At 51.5% G+C, this 22,232-nt stretch overlaps 1 protein-coding gene across 1 annotated transcript; it reads left to right on the forward strand.

The window, feature by feature from the left end:
• Positions 1-21,528, forward strand: MFSD4A (major facilitator superfamily domain containing 4A). The gene is made up of 10 exons (XM_052814614.1): positions 1-397; positions 6,912-7,110; positions 7,246-7,485; positions 13,304-13,472; positions 15,173-15,288; positions 16,361-16,534; positions 18,472-18,619; positions 19,300-19,370; positions 19,575-19,695; positions 20,392-21,528. The coding sequence occupies exons 1-10, from the start codon at positions 168-170 to the stop codon at positions 20,454-20,456; spliced, it is 1,533 nt and encodes a 510-aa protein (XP_052670574.1). The 5' UTR covers positions 1-167; the 3' UTR covers positions 20,457-21,528.
• The last annotated feature ends 704 nt before the right edge of the window (positions 21,529-22,232 follow it).

A 22,232-nucleotide genomic window follows, 5' to 3' on the forward strand; every position in this document is an offset into this window, starting at 1 on the left:
GTCCCGGCCCCGGGAGGAGGCGGCGGTCCCCGGTCCCGGAGGCGGAGCCAGCGCCCGGCTCGGCTCCGCGGGCTCCGGAGCCACATCCCGGGAAGGAGAGAGCGGCACCGGGACCGGCACCGGGGCGGGAGCCGCATCGCCGTGACCGCCCCTCGCCACCGCCCAGGATGTGGTGGGACGAACGGGTGTCGGCTCGGTTCCGGAGGAACCTGCAGCCCACCCTTACCTATTGGAGCGTTTTCTTCAGTTTCGGCCTCTGCATCGCTTTCCTGGGGCCCACGCTGCTGGACCTGCGCTGCCAGACCCAGAGCTCCCTCTCCCAGATCACCTGGGTCTTCTTCTCCCAGCAGTTCTGCCTCCTGCTCGGCAGCTGCCTCGGAGGGGTCTTCAAGAGGACGTAAGGCGCCTGGCAAACTCATCGCACCTCCCGCCGGTGGGCTTAGCTCTCCGCAGCCTCCCCCCCCCCCCCGCTTTTACCTCCCAGGCCGGGGGTGGGCAGCACCAGCCACCCCCCCCTCCCACCACCCCTTTCTCCCCAAAGATCCCCCCAGCCGGGCTTCGCCTCCCTCCCACGTTCCCCCGCCGGGTTTGCATGGCTGAGCTGGGATGCTGCGGGTGGGAAAACCCTGCCCGAGTGGAGCGGAGCGCTCCCTGCGTGTCCCCGAGGGTCGGCAGCCCCCCCCCCCGCCCGAGGGGCTCGGAGAGAGGGGGGGCTTCCCCGGGGGTGCGGGGGCAGGAGCCGCTCTCCTCTTCTGCGTGGGTTTGCACCCTTGGAGAGAAGCTGCCGGTTCGCCTGGAGCTCGGGACAGAGCGAGCCTTAGCGTGAAGTTACAGCCAGAACTTCCTGGAGGGTGTTTTCCTTAACCTGATTGTTTATCACAAAAATATTATTGGAAGCCTGTTTTAATAACCTCGGTGTCAGCAATCGAGGCATCGTCGCGCTCCCCGGGGAGTTTGGGCAAACACGAGGCGAGATGCGAGCGGTCCTCGTGGTCCTGCTGCTGCGGGGGCCGAGGGCAGAGGCAGTGCCTCAGCCGTGCAGGGTGGGCCAGCGAGACAGCCGAACGGGGATTTGCACCCAGCCTTCTGTCCAGGATGTGTTTAAAATAAATAATACGCGCTGGCTCAACCCTAAAGATCGCCAGACAGGCATTTGATTTGAGGCTTGGTGACAGCTGTGCTCTGCTGAGAACCAGCTGATTATTTACATTGTCACTAGTTCTTCAGGCAGTGATGTAACGTGTCAGCTCCGTGTGTGTCTCTGATGTACACGTCGTGTATACGCTTAACATGTATATGAGAGAATTTTGCGTGAATCCTTCGCTGCTTTAGAATGCCTGTTTTAAAATGTTTCGTTAAACTCTTGCGAATTGTGGAGAGCATTGGCTAACGAAGGTGGCATTAGAGCACCTGTTAAATTGCCATCCTGGTACGTTGAACTGTCCTAGTCCCCCCATCCGGACAGAGCCCAAAGGCTTCATGGAGCAGCGGGAGCTGCTCCCTGTCGGGCTGTGCCGGAGAGGAGGTGCAAGGTGGGGTGTGCAGGAATGGGAACGGCACGTGGGAACCTTCCCCTGGGTCCGACATGGATCTGAGACTGCTGGGTCAGCAGGCAGTGCCTCTGCCAGCCTCCAGTCTGCCTCACATATGTTTGAAGGAGCTGCGAAGGAAAATGCAGAATTGTTTCCTGCTGTCAGCTTCCTACCCGAAGCTCCTGCCCTTGGCTGGCGGGTTACACGGCCCCGTCTGGGGTTTCGTGCTCAGGGACTCCCAAACTTTTAACTCTGCAGCAGCATGTTGGGGAAAAGAGCGTGTTTGTTGCTCGCTGCGGTTACGAACCAGGATGCGTTTGTGATCGCAGCCTCTTGGAGCAACGGGCTTTTGCAAAGTGTCTGCGAGCCCCACTGAGGAGAGGCAGCCCTGCCAGGCAGGAGGGCATGTTTCGGATAGTTGTAGCTTGCGAGTGTTGTGGGGGGTTACTCGGAGCAGTGCGGCGTACAAACGTGTGGGTTTGGATGAGAATATTAACTGTTCAGGCTCTGAGAGCTCCTGTACTATCCCCTCTTCGGGGACAGACAGATCGAGCTGTCCTGCTATGGATTTCTCCATCTGGGCCATGCTGCGGGTTTATAAATCAAATTATGCCGGCCCTGGTGCCAGGCAGGGAGGAGCGCTGGACAAGTCGCCTTTTCCGGTTAGGAGATGGATAGCTGCTGGTGGAGGATCCCAAACTGTTGCCTGCCTGCAAGCCAGCCGAGCTGAGGTCTGGCTGCAAACTGCGTTTAATTTCTAATGCCTGAGGAACACAGACTTTGTTGCTTGCTTTTGATTAAAATATGTATCGGTCTGAGCTGTCTGCTCTGAATGATGGACTCGCGAGGGAAAGCAGTGTTGTTACTGGATTCTGCGGCAGAAGTGGGTGGTGGGACTTAAATAGTGGTTTGGTTCCTCTCACCAGAGAAGTTGCGGAATGCTGGGTCGTAGTCTCTGCTCTCTCGGCCCAGCTGGAGTCCTGGAGCACTGGGAGGACAGAGCATAATGATGGCATCCGTCCCTTCCGTAACTCGGCGCGAGCCTGGACTGCCAGAACTAGCTCCAGAATTCCCTCTCGTGCGAGATTTCAAGGAAGAAGAAAGTTTGCCGTTGCGAGTTTCCCCCGAGTGATGTAGAAACGCAATCGTTGCCTGCGGTGCCCTGCGCTGGAGACCCGGGTTTGCCGTGTGGTCCCTTCCCTGGCTTGTCGGGAGGTGCGAAGCCAGAGCTGTGGGAAGGGCAGCTCCCCACGTAGCCCCGAGGCGCGTTGTTTAAGCTCTCACTCAGGTTCACGACAGGCTGCTGCTCTCTGGTAACTCACACGTGGCGTTTGCTGGGTTGGAATTGCGAGCTTTGCTTCAGAAGAATACAGCTTTTTGCAGGGTATTTGCCTGAGCGGGGTTGGGGTTTAGGTGGAGCACATGCCCTGGCTCAAACCCTAATGCTGCTGTGGTGTTGGTAGAGGTTCCTCGAGCAAAGACAGCCCTGGCAGCAGCTGATGCCCTCCGTAAGGAGCCCTGTGCACCTTTGCATGAAGCACGCTGAAGGCTCTTGTTTCCTGGTATTACCTGGACTAGATTCTCAGAAGTGCCTGACGTGTTGCGAGACTGCAAATCCAGCCAGCAGTGTTGGGGTGGGAGTGCTGAGAGGACTTGAAACCCTGCCTAGACTCAGAAACCCAAGTGGGAGGTGAGCTCTTCGGTAAACCCACCCCTGAGCGCCTGGCACTGCAAACTCCAGGGGTGAGCTCTGGGCACCTGCATCCCTGCTGCTTTCCCTCTTGCTTCCCTTGCCTTCCCCTTTTCCTTTCCCATTTTGCTGGATTTTAAGCTTGCATTGTGAAGTTAAAGCCATGCTGCCTCTGTGCTGCTGTGCTACACGTTTGTGACAGAAGCACCAGAATAACTGAGTGCCCATGCCCCAGTTTGCCTTTTTTTTTTTTTTTTTTTCCTCCCGATTCAGAAACTGCATTTTTGTGTCCTCCTGTATTTTTTGCTTTTGGTCCCAGCATTCGGGTCAGCCCTGAGCTAGTCCTGCTGGTGTTAGCAGAGGAGAGGAGAGGGCTGGTAGGTGTGTTGCTGTGTTGGAGCCCTGAGCAGGCTCTGCTCAGAGGAGTGATCCACACCGGGACCTGGAGGGCTGATGAGATGGGACACTTTTTCCCTTCTTTCGTCTTTATCCTTGGGCACCTGTGCACATCACAGCATGTCAGCTGAGAGTGGATGACCCCGTTCTCTCCCTGCCCTTCAGACTCCCGTCTTCTGAAGGTTTCTGTTCAAGCATGTGGCTGATGCACACAGGACGCTTCTCACCGCAAAGGAAAGTAAAGCCTTTTGTTGCTGAGAAAGCAGAGAGCACGGTGACTTGAGCGTGAGCTCCTCGGGGGAGGCGATGCTCCCCAAGCCTGGCCCGTGCTTTCTGCTGGAGACAAGGGTACCTGAAGGCAGATGTGGGATAATCCACGCCGCCTTCTTCCTCCGTGTCCTCACCTCGTCCCCTTAGGGCTTTGGGTTTTTAATTATCAGTTTTGCAAGTCTGAATTAGCCTGATTATAATTTTTCTTCTTGATGTGAGGGACTCAGAAAATGCTCCCTGGGGTGGGGAAAAACATACTTGAAGTTGAAGAATGCCTGCTGCAACAGGAACGCTGAGGTGGGGGTTTATATACGCTGTGTGGGAAGGAGAGGGGAAGCTTTTCTGGCTGTGACTACAGAATAGCATTAACCATCCTAATCCTACAGAGGAGATCAGCCTAAACCTTCTGGGGGGAGCTGCAGGCCTTCCCTCAAGCCTTGTGATAGAGCCAGGACATGCTCTGGGTGGTCCTGAAACAGAGTCCATGACGTTACAAGACTCGTTTCATACCCTGCTGAAGCAGAGCCTGCCCTGGGCACAGCTGCAGCTGGTGCAGAGCTGTGCATCCACTCAGCCGGGGACACGGGGACCGGTTAGTGATGGGGAGGGCAGCAATGTCAGAAACTGGACCACGGCAAAACATCAGGGTTGCTTTTTAAGGTCTTTAGAGGAGTGCGTTGGTTTCGCATCATCAAGAGACAGGGTTGAGACCCCCTCTGAAAGTCATGGTGTACCTCGTTTCAGGATGCTTTCAAAGAGGTTTGTTTCTAAAGAAATCCCCCAGCTGGTTGTGCGGTGCCTGCCCGGGTGCTGAGCAGTGTCCTTCGGCTACGTCTTGGGGATCTGGCATGGGAAGCCAGCAATTTCTTGGTCCCCCCTAATGCTGGAGCCAGGGAAGGGGGCAGCAGGGCTGCGTGCCTCCCTGGGCTGTGGGCTGCTGGTGTTTGCAGGGGAGGTGTAATTGTGTTATTAACATCTTACGGCCGGAGGCAGGAATTTTTGCTCGTTGGGAAAAAGCGAGGTGATCTTTTTAATGCTTTTTAAGGACATAACATCATCTGCAATTAATGTTTAACTCTAGCAACGACCGTGCTCCCTAGCCAAGCACAAGCGATGCTGTGGTTGTTTTGCTAGGGCTGCAGAAGAGAAGAGGCGTTTCTGGGATGTCTTGGCGTGTGTTTCCCTGTTTCCCTGTCACTCCCGGCCTCGGATTTGCCAGCTGCTGGTGCCTCTGCCTCTCTCCTTCCTGCTGGGCTCCTGCTGTACCCTGGAGAGTGCTGCCTTGTCTCTCCAGGCTCGAAGCTGCTTCTCTCTCATTTGCTAGTTGTTTTTCCTGCCATGACTGTGCACATCTCGCTTTGCTCCCTCCCCCAGAAATTCCGCGCTGGCTCCCCGTTTTACTGTCAGAGGAAGATCAGTAGGTACGGCTTTGCAAAACATTGGCTCCTCCAACGTGGTCTGGCTGGATGGGTGAGCGAGGCTGGGCTGGGAGATGTGAGCACACCGAGGTGCTGGTACAGCCAGGTTTGTGCCACCGGGCAGGAGAATAAAGGAGACGTGCCCTTGGCCCGTTTTTCTCGCCGGTGCTGTTGAAGTGCAGTGTAAGCAACAAGCAGGATGTGGAGGGCCAAATAACTCTGGGTTTGCGGGTGAATGAGGTCCAACCAGAAACACGGTGACATGCCCAAGGCCAGGCCGTTCTGGACGAGCAGTCAGGGCAGGAGGGCTGGTAGCGTGGTGCCCGGCAGCCACGGAGGCTCTCTGCTGTGCCTCCAGCCTGTGCCTCCTCCGTAGCCTTCTCCTCCCTTTTTGGGCAGAGCACGAAGCAGAGAGATGTAGGTGTTTTGCTTGCTGGTTATGTGTCCGTGCTGGGGACGTACCTGCACGTTGCCAGTCCTTTGCTGTGGACAGATGGCTGTGCCCCACATCCCCCAGCAGCAGACCCCGATTGCTCATTAGCAACTCATCGTAGCAAGCTGCCGGCCGTTGCTTCTACCAGGGTTTGGGAGCCCAGGGTGGGGAGGGGACGACGCTCTGCTGTGACTTTATAGTCCCATCTCTCTGCTAGTTTCAGAGCTTCGCTGTCTGGTCCCTGTTTCCTTCCTTCCTTCCTGCCTTTCGACTTGGCAGCTCCGGAGCAGCGCGGTGCCAGCCTGGGCGCCGTTCTCCAGCGATCTGGCTAGCGCTCGGCTCGCACCGAGAGCAGCCTCTCCGCTCAGCCAGGCAGGCCTGCCTGTGCCGCTGCCAGACTCGAGATGTAATGCACCGGCTTTGTCTTTACCGCGCGCGTCCCTTGGGTTTCTCCGACGGACTGCGCGGGTTGGAAAGCGGCCGCCCGCACCGGGAACGGCAGCAGTGCTGCATCCCGCCCCATCGTGTTGGGGGAATAGAGGTGGCACGGGGGCACGGAGAGGGAACCGCAGCAGCTCCCCAGTGCTCCCTGTGGGGCAGAACAGGACAAGGACATGCAGGCAGGTCCGGGATGACACGGTGATGGGGATGCCAGCAGCTCTCTCCCTGTTGGGAACTGGGATTGCCCAGCAGCTCTCATGCCTGCTCATGCAACACAGCCCTGCATGAGAAATTCCCTGGAGTTGCTCAAAAGTCGTGATGTGGCCTCGCCTGCATGTACCAATGTCCCTTTCCATTCCCAGATCTGCCCAGTTAACAAGGGAAGGCTCTCGGGCTTTGAAATGTGCAGAACATGGGCTTGAAGGGATGGTAACTCTTCACAAAAGCTGGGTGGAAGATCTGCCTGTTCAAGGCATCGCCCTCCACGCAGGAGGTGGCAGCGCCCTAGGCTGGCTACGGCTGTGACATGGAGGCACGGGGGTGCAGGGTGTGTAGCATCTCCCCTGTCTTGTCAGAAGAGCACGTGTTGGAGCTACAGCCTGTGGGTGCGTCTCCTGCTAATGCCCACACCACCGACTGACCTGGGGCTGAAGATGGGAGGCAGGGCTGTGGTGTGGGTACTGCTCTCACGGTAGTAATTCTGTCCTGTCTTTCCTCTTTCCCTGTCTCAGGTTGGCTCAGTCCTTGTTTGCACTGTTTGCCTCGTCACTGGCAATCTCCTTGGTCTTTGCCATTATTCCTCTGTGCCACAATGTGGTGGTCCTGGCTGTGGTCATGGCTGTGGCAGGACTGGCCATGGGTTGCATCGACACCATCTCCAACATGCAGCTGGTGAAGATCTACCAGAAGGACTCGGCCATCTTCCTGCAGGTGACCGCGGAGCCCGCGTCTCCCCTCTGGCCGTGCTTCCCTCTCTGAGGAAGAGGAGCGAGGGGCTCGGCCAGCCTCCCTGCAGAGAAGAGGAGTAACCCCCCCTGCTCTACTTGTGTGTCTCATCTCTTGCAGGCCCTTCATTTCTTCGTGGGCTTTGGAGCGCTGCTAAGCCCACTGATAGCTGACCCCTTCCTCTCGGACACCAACTGCATCCTCTCAAACTCCACGGCCAACGCCTCCAGCAACCTCCCTCACATCCGCAAGTCCCTGGTCCCGCACCATCCGGGCAACCTGTCTCATTACGACCTGCCGATGAAAGGCATGGTGGTCACACGCGTCTCCTATGCCTTCTGGATCATGGCCCTCATCAACGTAAGTGCTGCAGGCGGAGTGGCCCAAGCTATTGCTGGGGACATCCCTGCTTCTCAGCTTTAAATGTGTTTGGGGGGTGTTGCCGCCCGTTAGGCGGTCCGGGTGATGGAAGGAGGCATGAGGATGGTTGTGCTGGTCCGCAGCAAAGGTTCATTTTTTGGCAAGTGCTGGGTTTCCAGCAGGTGCCTGGAGCAGGAGGGCAGGACTCTGAAGCTGAGCCAGCAGTCACCGCACCGTCAGATGCAATAGGGTCGATGTACCGTTCTGTGGGGATTTTTCTGATCTCTCTGGAAGCAGGTTGTACCTCTGGGCAGGAGTTATAGCAGCTAACTACACTCAGAGCCACAAGGTCTTCCTCTGTGGTCAGTCTGGGGAGGAGCTCGGTGGTGTGGGGATGGCTCAGCGGGAGGGTGATTTGCAGTGATATTCATAGGAAAGTGCCCGTGGATGAACTGAGTTACTGGGGCCGAAAGCTCGATCAAGGGTGTCTCTGCCTATTTGTTGTGTTTCCCTGGTGATTCGCAGCAGATGTGAAAGCCCTGTGGCCCTTCCTTTGTGAGAGACATCGGGTTTAGTGCCCGTCCTCTTTCTCTGCCCTGCTGAGTCCCAAACCTGATCTCTAGCAAGCTGCTCTTGCCTGCGGTCTGCGGGTTCTCTTTGAAACCTAGCCCTGTTCCTTACCCCCCAGTTAATACCCAAATCCCAGCACGGTTAAATACAGCTGGTCCCTTGCACAGCCTCACGGGGCTGTGGCCGTGCCCATGCCCAGTCCCCCCGCAGCAGAGCTAGCTAACCCGCTGCTGTCCCTTCCCTGGCGGCAGGAGCCCTGCGAGCGTGTGTGTAATTGTCCACGGAGATCTGGAGCGATAAGAGCGGAGCGTGTTGTTGCAGCGAGCAAGCGTCGGCCCTGCCGAGGGGTGCTGTTCGTGCCGGGATTGATGCTGAGGGCAGCTCTGCTCCACGCCTGTAGAGTGCCTGGTTATGCTTCGTGCACGGGCACTCCTGCTGGCAGGGGTCCTGGGGTCCCCCCATGAGCAGAGCAGAGCCCAGCCTGTGTAGCCCTTGCCCTAAGATGCTCCAATATCTGTCTATAAAGAGCGTGCCAGGGCAGGGACTGCCAAGCTGGTGCCCATTTCGCTCACCTGGAGACCTCCTGTGGTAGAAGTGAAGGGTGATCCTGCCAGAAGGACCTCTCTCTGCCCCGCAGCCCCAGTACCTGCTGCCCCTTCCCTGTCCAAGTTTAGCCATTGCCCTTCTGCCAAAACATAAGGATGCTCCTTCTCCCTGTCCCAGACCAACGAGCAGCCCTTGGTCTTCCACCGCTCCGTCTGCGCTAGGCAAAGGGAACGTGTTTCTTTGTGCTCCTGGTCTTCCCATTTGCTGAATAACTAAAACAGACCCCAGTGCACCTAATCCAGGGGCTTTCATTACACCGAGGCCCGCACAGCTCGCTGATGTGAGGCGAAGAACAGGCAACTGAAATAGCTGGGCAGGTGCTGTAATGAGTTTCTTTGCAGAAGTACCAAGACGAATGCTCTCTGCCTAGGAGGAGAAGCCAGCTTTAATTACCTCTGACTCTGCGTATGCCATGGGAAATGTGCTTTTAATTACACCGGAGCGTTATCTATTTTGTCAGTCAATCCCGAGCAAACTAATTTAGCTTTGAAGGCAGCATTTAACATCTGCTTTGAATACGACGATGCGTCTTGATATCTGGAGCACTGATGGGAGGGTGGTTGCCAGACCCCTCTCTGTTCCTAGCTGTGTCCCATGGATGTTTTGGGAGCAGGATGGGACACTAGGCTGAGTCCTGCTGTGCCCAGCAGCTGATGTGTAGCAGGTCGTTAGTTGAGCTTGTGCATCGCTGCACGCTCAAGTGCTGTTTGCACGTGTGTGCACACGCTGCGTAGGATCACCAGGAATATGGCAGGGAGTCCCGGGGTGCTGGGAGACTGATGGTTTTTGGGATGAGGGTTAGGTAACAAAAGATAAGAGGAGCGGGGAGTCGGACGTACGCTGCACACGCAGCTCTTGAGCGCGTCCCCGTGCCAAAGCCGAGCTGTTATTTTCTTTCCCAAAGCCTCGCTGAGGGAGCTGACTGGATTCCTTGTTTAAACTCAATAACCCAACCCACTGGCTGGAGATACTGAGAGTAGCTCAGCTCCGAAACTGCTGACCCTTGTTTAAGGTGTAAATGTCAGAGCAAGATGATGATAATTGGTATTTAAAACCCCAGGGAAGTGGATGAAATGAGTAAGCTATAGAAATAAAAACCAGGACCAGCAACTTTGCTGTAAAACGGTCAAAACCGCATTTCCATCCCAGTTTTCACAGGGCTCTGTGTATTCTGACAAGACACAAGCCGAAATGATTCGTTTCAAATTCTTGCTTTGTTTAATATGGAAATGTCTCAATTTGACTTTGGCATAAATGCAATGTGTAAAGCTGACAGAATAGTTGTTTCAATGTTATTGAAGCAAAATGTTCTTGCTTTAGTAAAATTAAGTGGTTCAACATTATCAAAATGAAGTGCTTGGATGACTCCTGGCCAGAATTTTTCATTCTAACAGAAAATTTTGGCTTTTCATCCAGATTTGGAACAAAAACATATTTTAAAATTCAGTTTCCCACAGAACGGAAATTTCATCATCCAGACCGTTCCAAGGGGCTGGAAATCAGGAAAATGTTCCTCCGAGAGGGATGTGTTTGTCCGGAAGGTGGTTTCCCAGGGGAAGTGCGGGACACTCCATTGTGCTTAGGTTGCTTAAAAGTAGCCTGGATACAATAGCAGGGAACGGTCCCGTGCTCCTGGGGGGAGAGACCGAAATAGAAACTGGAGGGAAGGAGCCTGGATTATACCCACGCTTAACTGTGTGATGCAGCAACTTGTTGAGTTTATAATAGTGGTTAAGAGCTGCCAGGGGGAGGGGAACATCCCTGGCAATTCGGCGATTGGAGCTGGAGCGCCGAGTCCAGGCGGTCGGGTTCTTGCTGCCCGTTTTGCCCTCCAGCCCGTGCAGGCTCCCGGCGGGATGCTCAGATGCCCCTCAGCCCTTGGAAAAAAGAAAAGCCTTCTGCCAAAAAAGGCGAAGCAGAGTTGCCCTGGGAAGAAAGCCCACGAGCAAACTGTTATCGCACCAAAATCTCTGCCTGCTCAGGAGGGAGGACTGGTCAGAGATGGGGGCTGGAGGTGTCCAGCTTGGTGTGGTTGGGGATGGCGTGGGCCACCCTCGACTCTGCGGGGCAGGGCAGAGCTTTGAGGACCAGTGTCCTTATTTTAGGGGCTGTGGCTGCAGCTCATCTCTGGTTCTCGCCGTTTGGGCTCCCCGCAGGGTGCGAAGGCTTTGATGGCTCTTTGCCTCGTGCCAAGCGGCCCAGGCAGCCGAGGTGTCAGCCCCAGGAAAACTGAAGCTGCGTTAGGAGCTGAGTAGCAAGATCCTGTCCCAAGCATGGTGGCCCTGCCTCTGTGTGTCTTGGCGTGTGTCTTGGCACGTGTCCTGGCTCCAGGGGCCAGCGAGGCTCATCATCATCGCCCAGCCTCTCCAGTTGGGGTACATGGGAGCTGCGGGTGGGGAGAAGGGCTCGGCACCCACCCGGCAGCTCGTGGCAGTGGCCATGCTCATGTGGGCAGTGGAAGGGATGGTCCTCGAGCTGTCCTTGCCCTGTGGTTGGGGTAGGCTGCTCCTCTGGGATGGATTTGTCCTTTTGCTTGGTGAAACGTGCCTGGCAGGGCTCTGGCGTTCGGCTGTTTGCTCCTCTCCGCCTGCCTGCGTGACAACTGAACTGCTTTCGTGGATGCTCTGTCCCCTGTATGCATCCCAGATTTATGGCCGGCCACTCCTGTGGGCCAGGTGGCCGCAGGTGACTGTCCCCCAGGCGATTTGCCAGCCGGTGTTGCAGGACACAGGGCTGGCTCAGGACGGAGCCCTGGGAACCTGCTTTCCCTTGAGCTTGATCCTTTGCTTTTCCCTACTTCCCCGAGCTTGCTTTGGCGTGGTGGCAACCCATGGGTGAGGGCTGCGCTTGACCGTGGGCGAGTCTCCAGCTTTTGGGCATTTCCTACCAGAAACAGCCAGCGCTGGTGAGCAGCTCACGGCTGATGGGGTCAGAGCACTCGTGCACCCGAGGCGCTGCCAGCTTCAAGATGCTACAGTCTGGATAAAGCAAAAGGGACCTGCTTGCTTTAGAGATGAGGATCTGGGGAGCAGGGATATGCCTACAGTTTGGGAATTGGAGGAGTCTGGAGCTGGGGCCCTTTTCTGCGTAGGCACCGAGTGCTCCTTATGGCTGGAAGTGCCCAGAGACGTTATCTGTATGGCCAGTCCTTCTGCGTGGGTATTTTTTTGCAAAATCTGCAGTTTAGAAGAATAAAATCTGGTCCTGACCTCCGGAAGGATTAGAACTATCAAGCAAATGCGTTTTTCTTCCATGGGACCGAACTAACTGTTCCTATTCCCATTGTTCCCAGAACAATGAGGTCCTCCTAAATGAATTCAGGCAAGAGAAGCAGGGCGGGGGGGTGGTGGAATTCTCCATACATTTAAATCATGCCACGAGCCAACAAAAGGCAGGAAATTTGGAGCTAGAGCTCACACTTGCTCACAGACATGTAGAAAACAAGCGCTCGGCGGCTGGAGAGTGAGATGTCACTTAGGATTTCCTGGCTTTCTCCCCGAGTTTTTTGCAGAATAAACACCACTTGGTTGCGGCGGGAGGAGAAGGGAGGGCTGGGAAGGGGCAGACCCAGCTTCATTTGCTTCCCTCTGTTTTCTCTCCAAAAAAAAAAAAATTAAGAGCAAGTCCCTCCGGGCTTGGAGGCACCAGCGAGTCGCGGGTGTGCACAGGGAGCAGGCTGGTCCCCGGGCACGCGGCAGCGAAGGGAGCGCGGTGCCGGGGGGCCTGATGCTGCGGCTGCCGTGGGATGGATCCAGTGGGCAGGTACAAGCCGACGGTCCCCGTGCGCGTTAGCACCAGGCAGAAAGCCCTGACTGCAGGGAACGGTGCCGGTGGGACTCTTGTGCGCTGGGAGCCAGCGCAGCGGCATCCCTCGACGTGCGGGGGTCTCTAAGGCAGTGAGAGCCGAGAGAGCCATGGCTGGAGGCTCCTCGCTTTTCAGTCCCAGGTCCCTCAGCACAGGTTGTACCGAGGGGCTGTTTGAAGCCGCTCGGCTGTAGCGGTGCTGTCGTTGTTGGCCTGGGAACCACGAGCTCATCTCTTACGAGATGCTGAGCAACCTCTGCTAATGGCTGGAGATGGGCAAAACAGGTCTTGGAGCAGCTTGCTCTTCCCTCAGAAAGAGTTTCAGCTACAGAAGGTCTCCCATTAAAACTGTTCTGCTTTCCACAGGCAAAAGCTACTTTATTATTTTATTCTTTGGACAGAAATGGCCAAATGCTTGGAAACCAGAACATTTTGCTTTTGAAGGGCTAGTACAGTGCTTCAGGAGGTTTGTATTTAGGTGTGTTCTGTTCCAGTGTCCCTTGTCCCCCATCCCAGTTGAATGGTCCCCAGCCCACCTGGCATCCCACAGGGACTGGCAGGAGATGCCCCAGCCATGCTCTGGAGCAGGAGTCTTTGCTCTCAACTTGCCTTTTTTTTCCCCCCATCTCCCTACTAGCTCTCCTAAGAAGCCTCCATCCCTCCTGCAGTGGCTCATTACGCCATTGCCAGCCTCTGTCCTTGCTCTCGGAGGTTAACTCGGGCACATCTATTGCAGATGCCGAGTGCAGCTTCCTAAAAGGCAGTTGTGCCTGGGGAACTGGACTGTATTTTGCACGAGGCTTGTCGTGCTTACCTGCCCCTCTCCGTTCCTCCCCAGCTGCCGGTCCCCATCGCGGTGTTTTTCTTGCTCTACAAGGAGCGGATGGTGCCGTGCTTCAACAGCAGCAGCCACCCGCTGCTGTCGGCCGACGAGCTGGCGATGGAAACGCAGCCCGCAGAGAAGGACGATCTCCCCACCGCCGTGCAGAGACCCCACGCAGCAGGAGGTGAGCTGGAGCCACCTTTCTTACGGGTTTGGAGGAACAGGGGGTGAGCAGGGGGAGAAAAAAGCCCTGTTTCTGAGTGTCTCCGTTGAGTTTAACGAGTGAGATCCATCGCTATTGTCTAAGGAGGAAACTTTCCAAAACATGCACGTGAACGTAATCCAGAAACACCCAAACAATCCAAACAGACAATTTGGTGCCCAGTTGCCCTCGAATTAGATGGGACCGTAACCCCTGAACAGAGATTAGTAACCCGCTGTTGGGACTCCAGGCTACTTTTCTCCAAGCTGTCCTAAAATTAAACCTGGGCTCCCAAGTTATTTAAGCACACCTGAAAGTCACGCCCCTTCGTTTCCTTCTGGTTTTTGGTCAGGTTTTGAGCTGGCTCTGCTGACTGTTTAAAAGTGGTCACCATGCTGCAGAATGCTGATTCTTATAAATCTGACAGGAATAAGGACAGCGCCCTTGTTTGAGAGGAAAAGTTAAGCTCTAGCAATAGTTTGCTCTTGAACTTGTGACTACACCCTGTTTTGGGGACAATAGTAACATTGTTCTTCGCTACCCAAGAGAAACGTATCAAAGTGAATTCTTCAGCTAAATAGTGAATCTTGGAAGTAATCATATTTTAGGGTTATCAGAGGAGCGTTTAGTGTTATTATAGAAGCGATGGCTTTACCTGAACAATAAAAGGAAATTTTAGGGAATACTTGAAGGTGGAGGCAGTTAGAGATGTGGTGAGGTGCTGCAGGGAAGGATCATAGGTGTCCCTAACGGAGCGGGTTCTCTGGTGTCTGAGAAAGTTGTGCTCATCTGATAGCATTTCCCTTAGCTGAGACACTGATGGTTTCTTTCCTCAGCCTAGCTGCCTGTTTTCCTACAACCCATTGGAGTTTCATGTTCTTCAGATCTCCATCTTCCTCTTAAATGCAGTTGAGATTACTCCTTAGAGAAGCAGGCAGGCTGTATGCCGACTGCGGTGATCTGTGACAGACACATCTGTGCTGGCAAAATCCCTCCTTCCCCATAGAAGCAGCGATAATTTCATCTTTGCCGTGCAGGAGCAACTGTCTCACCTGCACAGGACTCCAGGTGCTGGTACTCTAACATATGAGATGAGCATGAGGATGGGAGAGTCGGGAATTCCTGGGGTCCTGAACCCCGGCATTGGCAGGCTGTCGCTCCCAGTGGTCTGGTCAGAGGAGGTGACGCTAGCTGTGTGTTTATCACTCTCTTTCCCAAAGTTGGCTTGTTTGAAGTATCATTTATCTGAGGAATGTGAGCTATCCTGGGCAGGACTCTCCTGTGTGGTGGTACCGAGGCTGAGGGGCTCTGAGCACGAGTGCTATGGTCGGATGGGCTTGTTTCTATTGACTGTAAGAGCGGGGCCAGCGATGTGGAGCTCCTAAATGGGAAGAGGAGCACAAGCAGCTACAGTCAGAGAAGTAGCAAGTATCCTGGAGAGCTAGGATCCCAGTCTGTGGACAGCAGCCCACAAGCGTTATCAGTCTTCCTTCTGAAAGTTTAGAGGTAGGTAAAGAAAGAGGTTGTGCCAGCAGAGGTTAGCAGTGCTCCACGTTGTTCACGGTCCTCTATGAATCTCTGTCGTGCAGCTGAGCGCAAAACAAATCCCCATTGTGGGCTGGCAACCACCCAGCCCCAGGGGGACGTTCCAGCTAAGTTTGCTTTGCATTGTTTTTTACCAGGTCATGATGACTTATTTAGCTGCTGCCAAAGCAAAAACTTCAGAGGGGCTTCTTACACCTACTTCGCAGTCCACATCACTGGGGCTCTTGTTCTCTTCATGACTGATGGGATTGTGGTGAGTTCAGCTGATAGAGGGATCTTGTCTGAGCAAAGCTATATGGCTTTCTTCCTTCCAAATCACTTGTAACAGCCCAAACCCAGCACATGTCCTCTGCGTGCAGCGGGCTGGACCCGAGGGTCTGCCGGAGCAGCAGTCTGGTTCCCAAGGTAGCTCACTCAAAGCTAATCATAGTCAGGCTGATACGTGCCCTGCTTCTTGGGAGGGGTTTGTGGCTTCTCCTAGGCTCTGTGTTGTTGCAGCTAGATTGCTATTGCTACCAACCTAGCCAGTTTAGAGCTGGAGGTGTGATGTTGTCTACTGGTAGGCAGCAGAGGTCTCTTCTCACTTCAGCCAAGAGGCAAGAGCAGCTTCATTTTATTTCATAAGAAACGGTGGCTCTTTGTTTGATGGGTCTCCTGAGCCCTCAAAACCCAAGATGAGAGCATGCGGGGATGGTGCAGTCTCTCTGGCGTGGCCTGGCAGCACGTCCCCGGCCGGCACGGTCACACGGGGTTTGCCGTGTGTAGCATTTCTGTCTGGGCGAGGAAGGCTCGCTTTTGGCTGGCAAGTTGCTGTTCTTTTTCTTTCAACAGTTTTGTCTCAGTCCCCTCATGGTAAAATACTGCTGGGTCTTACTAGGGTGTTAAATAGGGTCCTGAAAGATGAGCAGGGTTACACAAAGCAGCTGTCAGATACGGGAACTTTCCAGGGCCTCCATCTTCGAGGATGATCAACTCTGGGTTCTTAATGTGATACGTTTTGAGAGTATGCAATTCCAAAAGGACAAGACAGCCCCTAGGGAAGAGAGCATCTCTACAGCTAAGAGCTTAGCATGCATTTTTCCTAGTAATGCTGTGAAATCTTGCCCTTTTAGGAGAGGCTAACTCCTGTGTTCTACTTCTGGTGGAAGCCTGTCTCCAGCTGCAAACCCTTGGGAACAAGGTTCATTGAGATTTGATAGCAAATCCCTAGGTGGGCTCTCCAGCACTATCACAATATTGTGAATAATTGAGGGACAGGTTGAAGTTGAAGCTGCAAAGCCTGTAAGTGGTCATCGATGTGACATGCTGTTTTGTTTTCCCTGCAGGGAGAGTACTCGGGCTTCATTTACAGCTACGCGGTGGAAGAGCCTCTCTCCGTAGTACATAAAGTGGCCGGTTACCTGCCCAGCCTCTTCTGGGGATTCATCACGCTGGGCAGGCTCATCTCCATCCCTGTGTCCTACCGAATGAAGCCGGCAACTATGGTCTTCATCAACGTGGTAAGGCTGTTTTTACTGTGTTTTTCTCCTGCTTGCCTCCAAGATGCTGTCTAGTTTTGGTTTTGATGTGCGGAGCTGCAGCTACTCTCATGCCATACCTAGAGTAGATTTGCACCAGGCGGTGCGTGACAAGCATGCCGTCCGGGGTGAGCTGCGTTAGCCTCCTCCTGCATCGCTGCCTCTGCAGGTTTGCAGCTGACTCCGATGCACCGGGTAGCTCAGACTTACTGCTGGATTGCACTGCTTTTCTGAGCTTGCTCCTCAGTTAATGTAACGTTAGATTTGTGAAAGCATCTAGTAGTGTCTGCCAACTTTATTTACTTTGCACGCTGTCTTCTCTGGCATTTACAGGGAATTTAATGCCCATGTTAGCCATGGGAAAGGGAAGGCAGATAGTTCAGTAAATTCTCTGCTTAGACTGCAGCAGCTGTCAAAGAAACCAATGTGATGTGAAGTTGCTTAAATCAATAAAACACATTCACTTGAAGAAAGAGGAAGGAGTCCTTTAAGGATATATAAGAAAGATGCATGTAAGGATGTGACAGACAACAGGGAGGTAGATGTTCCCATTTACACTTCTTACAAAGAAAGAAGAAATGAAACAAGTGAGAAGGCAGTTAATTTACGATTTATTTAAACCAGAAGTTATTTTGGTAGCAAGCTTCACAGTTAATATTGTGAGGTCAAGAATTTATGACAGGGTGGTGAGAAAACAGGAATGACAGTTCACATTGGGATGTTTTGAAGATTTAGGCCAATGCCTTTTGCAGACAGGAGGCAGGTGAGGCAGCTGGCTCAGCACCTTGCCACTGGTCACTTTAAAAACTGAGCTCGGATACCAATAGCTACACCCAAATGAAAAGCAATTACTTTAAAAATGAGTGTAATTTCCTACTTCAGCACGTAGTCACTACTTACATGGGAGCAGGGAAAGCTCAGCATCAGCAGATCTATCGCAGGTCCCATGCATCTCCTCGATGCATACTACTGGCTTAATCACTTGTCTGAACTGCACTATTGCTTTATTAACAAACCTGAGGACAGGACAACTTTAGCTGCTGGTAATATTTAGAAAGCAGAGGGAATAGCCTCCAGCCTTGAATGGAAGCCTTCTCACTTCCCCTTAAAGGCAATGGTAGGGTAGTATCATCCAAGTACAAAAATTCATTTGACTAACACTGAATCCTTTGTGCAATGCTTGCTCATTAGTACTGCTATATGTAGTAAGCTCTTGGCAGTCATTTCAGCATTATAGCAAACTGCAGTTTGAATTAAATTTCTTTAGAATCCAAATTGTTCTTGTGTACAATGCACACACCCATAATCAGGCCCTAAACAATTAAGAAAAAATAACTTGAGTTGGTATTGCAGAGCTCCCTCTGCTGACTGTGCCGTGGCCAATTTAGTGCATCTGGGCTGGTTTTGCTATTACTTGTATGCTACAGCAAGCCAGAAGTGAGGGCGAGCTTGTTTAAATTTAGTTGCCTCACTTGTTTCAATTTAGTTGGCTCTTTGGCTTTACTCCTGTGACTGGTTTCTGAGCAGTTATTGAGAGTGAGTTAATTCTTTAATGTGCTGAATAAGACTTACTAGTGATTGAGACTTGTAAATATTATAGAAGTAGTAGTACTGTTGTATTTAAAGCTGCAGAGAAAAAGTATTTTTTTCAGATATGATCTTAAGTCTCTACCTAATGAAGTTGAGACAGATGAATTGTATATACTCACTTTAAGTCCTGTTATAAAAAGTACCAAATTCTTTACTGCAAAGGTAGATGGATTTTATTTGGCTGGCTAGTTCAGTTTTTCAGAGATTGTGACAATTTTTCAGTATAGTTTATTTTCTTTTCCAAACAATTTTCTACAAAAAAAAAATACCTAGAGCCTGTTGCAACTCAGCATTTGCCTTCCTCCTGACTCTGTGTTTGGTGTTCACAGGTCGGAGTCCTGATAACCTTCCTCCTGCTCCTGATTTTCTCCTACAGCGTTGTCTTCTTGTTTGTGGGGACAGCATCTCTGGGCCTGTTTCTCAGCAGTACTTTCCCCAGCATGCTTGCCTATACTGAGGACATCCTGCAGTACAAAGGTGAGCAGGGATTTGGGCATGCCTGGCAGACGTTGAAAGCAGGTGGGTGTTCAAGATGAGCTCAGATACCATCACACTTAGCAACTCCTTCCCCCTTCAGGAGGCCTGGAAGAAAGATCTGCTTTTGAATACAATGTTTATTCAAGCTTGTAGTCAGAAAACCAGACTGCACAAATCCTGGCTTCATTATATTAATAACTTCTACAGGCAGGGATCCAGGTTGGTTCTTAGTTTCCTGCAGCTTTAGAGCTCTCAGGGTCTGACAAGAATGTCTGCTTTAGAGGCTTACAGGGAGCTAGTTTTGAAAACATCATCCAGATTATCAGTGAACTGAAAATTGTAGAGTTTGGCCACCTCTTACGGGAGGTCTCTGCCAACGTCTGTCTCTGGGGCAGCGATACAGAAGAATGAAAATATTTCCATCAAGAAGCAACAGTACCTCTGCCAACAGAGACAAGTGACAGAACAGGAGATAGATAGTTTTCTGGCTTAAACTTCTACCTTTCTGCACTACTGCAGGTTAGAAGAGGCATTTTCAACCCTGAATGGGAACATACATTAAGTATTATAAATCTTGTAGGGAGAGAGCCATGGAAGAGCAGTTTAAAGAAGCTACAGGCTGATCCTGCTGGCCGTTTCACCTGTTCCCTGCCAACATCACTTGCACTATTTCTCTGCAGGCTGTGCCACAACTGTGTTAGTGACCGGAGCTGGAATTGGAGAGATGGTACTACAGTTACTGGTGGGATCGGTAAGTGTAGACAAGGCATGCCAAAAAGTGACTGGAACTTTTAAGTAGAAACCTTAGTCCTGGATTTTGGACAGCTGCTGGGAAAAAGCACTGCATTACCCTTGATAAATAGTAAAGTTCTTACTGAATGCTAATTAGGTATTTGAGTGCTATGATGACATGTCTGCTCCCTTTTTTTTTTTTTTCCCCCCCCTCCAATTGCAGATTATACATGATCAGGGCAGCTACAGTTTCCTGGTCTGTGGGATGATCTTTGGAGGCTTGGCCTTTACCTTCTACGCTTTCCTCTTGTTTTTCCACAGGATGTACCCCAAGCCCTCATCAGGTAAGACAGCACCAGCACTCAGCCCTGCTTTATAATGAGAGCAAGAATAGCATATGCATCAATACATAACCAGGGTGCAGCACTTCAACAAAATGCAAGGAAATGTTTATTTTACTGCTGCTTCCTGTCCCCTCTTCCTGCTCTGACTTGCCCACAAAGCCTTGGCAGCCACAACTCAGGGTTGCTTTCTTTTCTGTGGCAGAAGCAAGGGAAAAAGTAGGAATGGTCTGTGGATCACAGAGGAACTATAAAGCACATAGGAATGCTGGCTGTGAAAGCACTACTGTGCTACTGCAGAGCTAGCAGGAATAAGTCCTCCTAGTACAGACTGCACAAGCTTCCCTATGCTGTTCCCTGGCTAAATCCAGGGAACAAGCGGGTCTGCCATCCACAGGCAGCTGTCAGGCTCTTGAGAAAAGCCTCACTGGTAAAGGATTTCTCTTACGTATCACCTCAGTCTGCATTTGCTATTTGTTTTTATAAGCATCTCTTACAAAAGGAGCACTGCATGACAGGCAAAAAACTTGTCCAGGTTACTGGCAACGGAGGTCTGTCTTCCATGACCAGCAAAGTAAACAAGCTAGTGTGGTGGGTGACAGAATAGCAACGTTCATGTTTAGGAGAGCTCGTGCACATTCCTGTAAAGCTCAATAGAATTGGTGCGTTCAGATGAAGTACCTCATGTCAATTTTGCAGATATAGATGATGCCTCGCCTGACAAACCAGCAGTAATGGATGACACTGGACAGTATCAGCGCTAAAGAAGTGGCCAAGGCCTAGACAAGCAATAAAACAACACACAATTAAGCATTACTGTTAAGGATGATTTCACATTTAATGACTGAATCATGCAAGTTTTCTGCAATCAAAAGCACATTAGATTGGGTAAGTCAGAATCAAGAAAACATCCTAAAACACTGCATCAAGCTAAGCACAAGTTGCCCATGTCACATGTACCAAAAATAAGACTGTCAGTGTCAGACTGACCCTATGTTTGAAAGGCTATGGTATATGGCAGGGATGATGGGAGAAATTACTCCTGCAAACAAACTTTCTTACCAATTAAGGACGGAGGGTGGGAAGGAAGAGGTTCTCTCTGTTCCATACATAAGAGTGAATATCTTCTGGCTTAGTCATTGAACTGAACAGATTTTTCTTTTGGCCTGTAACATACAGAAGCCCCTACAATTTACAGCACAATACTGGATTTGAGTTCATTTTTGTGCACCACCAACTCAAGTATATGTCACCTCCGTGTCTATTTCCAAAGGGGAAAAATTACACAAGTGGTAGAACCCACCAAGTGCACAGTAGTAGCGGGACCTATCTGTATTTGCACAGCTGATTCTTGTACATTACACAGTATCAGACATGTTCACTAAGACAGTGTCTTATTCAGCATGCTAGGGCCTCTTGATTATTAAGATCATTAGCTTTTTTTTTTTTTTGAGTCAAGAATGATGGTTTGTTTTGCTTTAAGTCACTAGTTTAGCTGCTACAGTTGCAGTGTCTTTTAGGGTGGTTTTATTTCTAGCTTCCAGTTGAAGCTTAAACAGGTATTTGGGAGCCAGCCTCCAGCTGCTTAATCTGTGCAATACTTACTTATTATAATAACAGGTGCCTTCTGTAAGGTACTCTCATAACCCACGCATGACCTATTACAAGCTACGAAGAAAGGACTGGCTTTAGAAGAGTGTAAAGCTACATACATCTATTTCTTCAGTGAGTGATTGGACATGTACTTTTTGCTTTAACTGCTGTATGTGGATGTACATATGTACGTGTGTATATAAAGCAGTGTTTAATTAAAGGTGATCGATTGCTAGATTCTCAGCATGACTGGACTCAGGTAACTTAAGCTGCTGCTAGCCAAGACTATCAGCTACTACCTTCACCAATTCTAGCTTTCAAACTCAGACTGAATCTAACAGCTGTTTAGCTTAAACCATTTTTAGCATTTCTCTTTTTCCAAGCAGCAGATCTTACCTTCCATAAAACATCTTCACAAGCTCCCATGGATGGTTCTGTAGAAGTCTCAATAGACTAGACTTGTTGAATTGACTTTGTATACCTAAAGCTGAGCGCACATTAGGCCAATGCAGGAAGGAGGCAAATGCAGTTGAATTCTGGGCTTAACTCATCCGTGGACTTCAGGAGCCCTCCTGTCTCACATCCAGCGCAGTATGTGCTGTAATTCTTCTCTAGCACCACAGGATGCCACTGTTACTCTCCTTGAGATACCAAGAATGAAAAAAACATGTACCACAAAACCCATTTGCAGCAAAAAACCCCAATCTGTCATTAATAGAGCCCCTCCCCCTATGACAGCATTCTCTCCATCCCTGTACAGAGGAAATGAGCATGAAATAATACAATGAGGGAGTTTATTTTGAAAGAAGTCTACTCAGATTACACATATATCACACTAGGGACTGTCAGCTATTTAAAAAAAAAAAGGTATCTTATGTCCTTGTAGAATGATAACATGTAGCTAAATGCTACTGCCAGAATAACATTTCTTTTGTTAGAAGTGTATT

The sequence above is a fragment of the Harpia harpyja genome, chromosome 19 (genome assembly GCF_026419915.1).
Source record: "Harpia harpyja isolate bHarHar1 chromosome 19, bHarHar1 primary haplotype, whole genome shotgun sequence".
NCBI classification, from domain to species: domain Eukaryota; kingdom Metazoa; phylum Chordata; class Aves; order Accipitriformes; family Accipitridae; genus Harpia; species Harpia harpyja.

Bases quoted from the DNA above. Each gene is read 5' to 3' on its own strand.
- MFSD4A (XM_052814614.1), top strand. From the start codon at position 168: ATGTGGTGGGACGAACGGGTGTCGGCTCGGTTCCGGAGGAACCTGCAG. The intron at 13,473-15,172 runs GTGAGCTGGAGC...GTTTTTTACCAG, and splicing joins GAGACCCCACGCAGCAGGAG to GTCATGATGACTTATTTAGC. The intron at 19,696-20,391 runs GTAAGACAGCAC...TCAATTTTGCAG, and splicing joins GTACCCCAAGCCCTCATCAG to ATATAGATGATGCCTCGCCT.